The sequence below is a fragment of the Lottia gigantea genome, assembly GCF_000327385.1.
Source record: "Lottia gigantea unplaced genomic scaffold LOTGIsca_84, whole genome shotgun sequence".
Classification (NCBI taxonomy): domain Eukaryota; kingdom Metazoa; phylum Mollusca; class Gastropoda; family Lottiidae; genus Lottia; species Lottia gigantea.
Window position 1 is genome coordinate 233521 of NW_008710779.1, and position 4127 is coordinate 237647.

At 29.6% G+C, this 4127-nt stretch overlaps 1 protein-coding gene across 1 annotated transcript in view; it reads left to right on the plus strand.

Annotated features, from left to right (window-relative positions):
- LOTGIDRAFT_169285 (hypothetical protein) overlaps positions 1–4127 on the plus strand; it is a gene marked incomplete at both ends in the record, with an annotated part of 19059 nt that overhangs the window by 6359 nt on the left and 8573 nt on the right. The window contains 6 exons of the mRNA XM_009067604.1: positions 45–143; positions 571–852; positions 1729–1901; positions 1944–2030; positions 2562–2742; positions 2982–3164. Coding sequence (XP_009065852.1) covers positions 45–143; positions 571–852; positions 1729–1901; positions 1944–2030; positions 2562–2742; positions 2982–3164 — 1005 coding nt within the window. The remainder of the gene's footprint in view (positions 1–44; positions 144–570; positions 853–1728; positions 1902–1943; positions 2031–2561; positions 2743–2981; positions 3165–4127) is intronic.

The following is a 4127-nucleotide window of genomic DNA, read 5'->3' on the forward strand; positions in this document are numbered from 1 at the left end:
GGTCTCTACAGCTCGTACTGGTACAGTAACTGGTCTATCATCAGGAACTGATTATACTAATATTAAGATAACAACTAAAGTTAGAACTGATAGAGGTAGTACTACTGAAGATGCTGTGTCTGATGAGATAACTGATAGTACCAGTAAGTAACATTAACTTTCTACTGACTCAATATTACTTTGAGTTTTGTTCATAGAATGAATTATATGTACTATCATTTTAAAGGTACTGAATTCGATGTCTTATTTCATTCAATCTTAAATTCAACAGCCAACCAGTTAAGAGTCACAATTTTAAAAAAGTAAGACTCTTACCACTATTAAGTTCAAACACTTTGAGGATCAAGATAGTATAGCCTTTTGGATTCTTAATCCCTTTTCTATCTAGCTGATAAAGCTTCTAGTTGTTCAGATGGGATATATATAAATATACATAATCAATACATGAATTATAATGTACATTTTATAAATACATGATTTAAATATTCCATATCAAAACAATAATTTTACTTTGCTTTCAGTCCCTTTTTATAACAAAAATTATGATTTTCATATCATTTCTATTTCTAGATCCTGGTAAACCTGGACCATTAAATTCTGATAATAACTATGATACTACTAAAGTAATGAACATTGGATTTGTTAAACCAACTGGTGGAGTAGATAAATACATTGTAGAAATAACAGGACCAGGTCTTAACACCCCTTTTACACAAGAACCAACTACTAATAGTATAACACTACCAGCTAATACATTACAACCTGGTAGACAATACACTATCAGTATTATTGCTGTTTATAATGGAAAGAATAGCACAGGAATTACAAAGACTTTCAACACAAGCTCAAGAGGTTAGTTCTCATGATTGTATTTTTGTAAAAATGATAGTCATACATAAATGTCATCAAATTAAAATCAGGTTAATTATCAGGTGATAATTAGAATACAGCATTGTCAATTTTTTAACTTTTAAACAATAGATTGTGACATGATAGGAGTAAACATCCATGGAACTACTCTCTAACTACACTGTTTTCTGAATTGAATTTTTACAATCATTTTCCTATGAATTAAAAAATACCAACTACAAAATACTAATGAGAGTCTTAGAATTTCTTTGGGTTGATGAAAATGTCAACCACTGAAAAAAATATTAATTGTATAAATGATTTTACCGAGGGGAATTTTCAGTCCAAAAAATGGTTCGGGATGTGTTTCTATTCTAAATGTAAAATCACTGATCCTCATATTTCTGTGGATCCGAAGGCATTCTAAGATAAATGGCTAACGATTCAAAATTTTATTGTGAATATTTATGAAATGAGAGAAAAAGTTCGATTCAGAGCTCAATGTAGTCAGACAGTAAAATGTAAAAAAAATATCACTCATCTAGCATTTGGTACAAAAAAAGCTTTAAATTGTACCCGTTTTCCAATTCCAATGACATCTGTGTTGCTTGTGACATTGAAAATAAAGATATTTAAAATGAAAAATCAGAGCAAATTGTAAATATTTCTTACTTTGTGATTGAGAACATTTTCCTCTAAGTACATGGAATTCTCTTGCCAAATGAACTTTTGTTTTGACATATTTATTCTTTGATGGCCAAAGGGTCTTCACTGAGCTTTGTAGCTGCTCTCATGTATTTTAGAATGATTTTATGATCTAAAATAGGGTGGTGAATGATTAAAAGTGTTATATGTAATTAATGATAACGTTTAATTTAGGGTCTGATCCTGTTAAAGATTTAAATATAACTAACATCAATAGTAGAAATCTTACTGTATCTTGGTTTTATCCTGATGAAGATATGGGTGTTCTTACTGCTTATATATTAGATGTTAAGATTGGTAGTGAATGTATTCAACAATATATATATGTTACTGATATTAATAATAAGGTAAGTATCAGTATGTATATTATTATTCAGTATCTGATATAGGTAGGCCTAGTGTTTATAATATTAGATGTAAAGAATGGTAGTGAATGTATTCAACAATATATATATGTTACTGATATTAATAATAAGGTAAGTATCAGTATGTATATTATTATTCAGTATCTGATATAGGTAGGCCTAGTGTTTATATATTAGATGTGAAGAATGGTAGTGAATGTGTACAACTATTTATATATGTGAATAATAGTACTAATAATATAAGTATCAGAATGTATATTATTATAATATTCTTATTATATTTGGTCTACACATGTAATTTAATATTTCGAATAGATCTTGCATGGGTGGGTTTGTTTTATTGCTAGTAAGCTTGCCTGGACTTTCATTAATTGTAACATAATAGAACTCCTATTTAGTATTTAGGTACTAACAATTGGATCTGTAAAACAAAACCCTAAATCCAAAACAACACAGCAATATATGAACGTTTTGACACTTTAGACCAAATTTTCGTTCCGTTATTAGTTTTTATTTTTTATATAGCCACTTCATTTAGGCTCTAAAGACGGGCCTCTTAAATATTTGTCAAAAAAATTAGACTGAACTTTTTGAATAAATCCTACCTCCTTTTTTATCACTTATTATATTTTACTATTTTAGCCAACGACTAATAATTGTGCAGGTGTAACACCACCATATAATGTAACAGATTTAAAAGCTGGTATTACACAAATGATAACTGATTTGTTACCATATATCAACTATACTCTAATAGTTACACCATATAATAAAGCTGGACCAGGATCTGTAGCTTCTAAATCAGCACAAACACTTGAAGAAGGTAAAAAAATTATTCTGTGACTTTAATGCAATAATTTGCTTCCTAAAACAGCACAGGAAAGGTTGAGTTGAGCATGTTTCATACAGTTTGAAAACAGTCTTGTGTATTTCCCCTACTGATCAATGACTATATAGAATAGTATAGAAATTCTGAGATATTAACATTTGAAGTATTTGTGAGATTAACAATATTACATGTTGCCTTCAATCTATTTAAACTTGTCTCTTATCTTTTTTAAGCTGCTGGTGAACCAAGTAATTTGAATGTACCAGTTCCACAAATCAAATCTACCAGCTTTCTGGTGACTTGGAATAAACCATCTCTGAAAACTGGACCAACAACATATTATTTGACTGTATATGAACAGAAAGATCTGTCAAATAACCAGGCTAGTCAATTAGTCAAAACATATTCTGTACAAGGTTTGTGAATATTTACTTTTATTTAAATAATTCTCTCCAAGATTTTGTACATGTACCGGTATTGATTTTAATGGAATAGAAAGTATTAAGATGTATTGATCAATATTATAATTTAATTTCTACAATATAAAATAAAATATTTTCAGTGTTAAAATATTGCTTGATACATCAATTGTAGAGCAATATAGAAATACCTCTAATTTATTCTAATTCAATTCCTTAATATTTCTATTTCCCACTGTATTGAGCACTGTTTTAGCAGTGAAATATTTTATTGTTGTAATTTATTTTGGTACAAGAAATAGGGTTCCTAGTTGTATGTATTAATTTCTCTTAGAAAATGTTGTTGATTGGCTTAGTTACTTAAAATTTCGCTTTGGCTTTTGTAAATTTCATGTTACAGCTTTTGGGTTAACTTCATATTAAATTATTGTTTGCTCCAATTTAACAAATACGGTCATTGAGTCAATTTATAGATTGTATACACTTGCTAATAGTATTTAAAGGGACAGGTGTAGGATTTCCGCGAGTAAATCATACCTTGGCCTCCGAAACGTGAATTACCCAGCAAAGCAAATCAATAATAATGTTCACAGCTTACCGTAGAAATGTGGGCCTTCAAATCCAAGTGTATCCATAATTATCTATGTTTGAAAGTTATCTCAACAAGTTGTCACGAACAAACTTGAATATTTGAATATATTTTGTATGATGTCATGTGTATACAGTAGACTCAATCATCCTGTCCCACTTCGTCTACGCACATCTGCGACGGAAGATGTCTTGGTGTTGACTTCATCAACAAGACGTTCATTATTGGATACCCCAATTTTTAGAAAGAAGATAAGCAGGTTAACGAAATAAATAAAAAGTTAAATTTCTTGTTTGGGGTCTATCCGAAGGAATTATGCGATTTTCTTACAGTTTTTAGTAGTTCTGAAGACTATATACATTCAAGGCCCA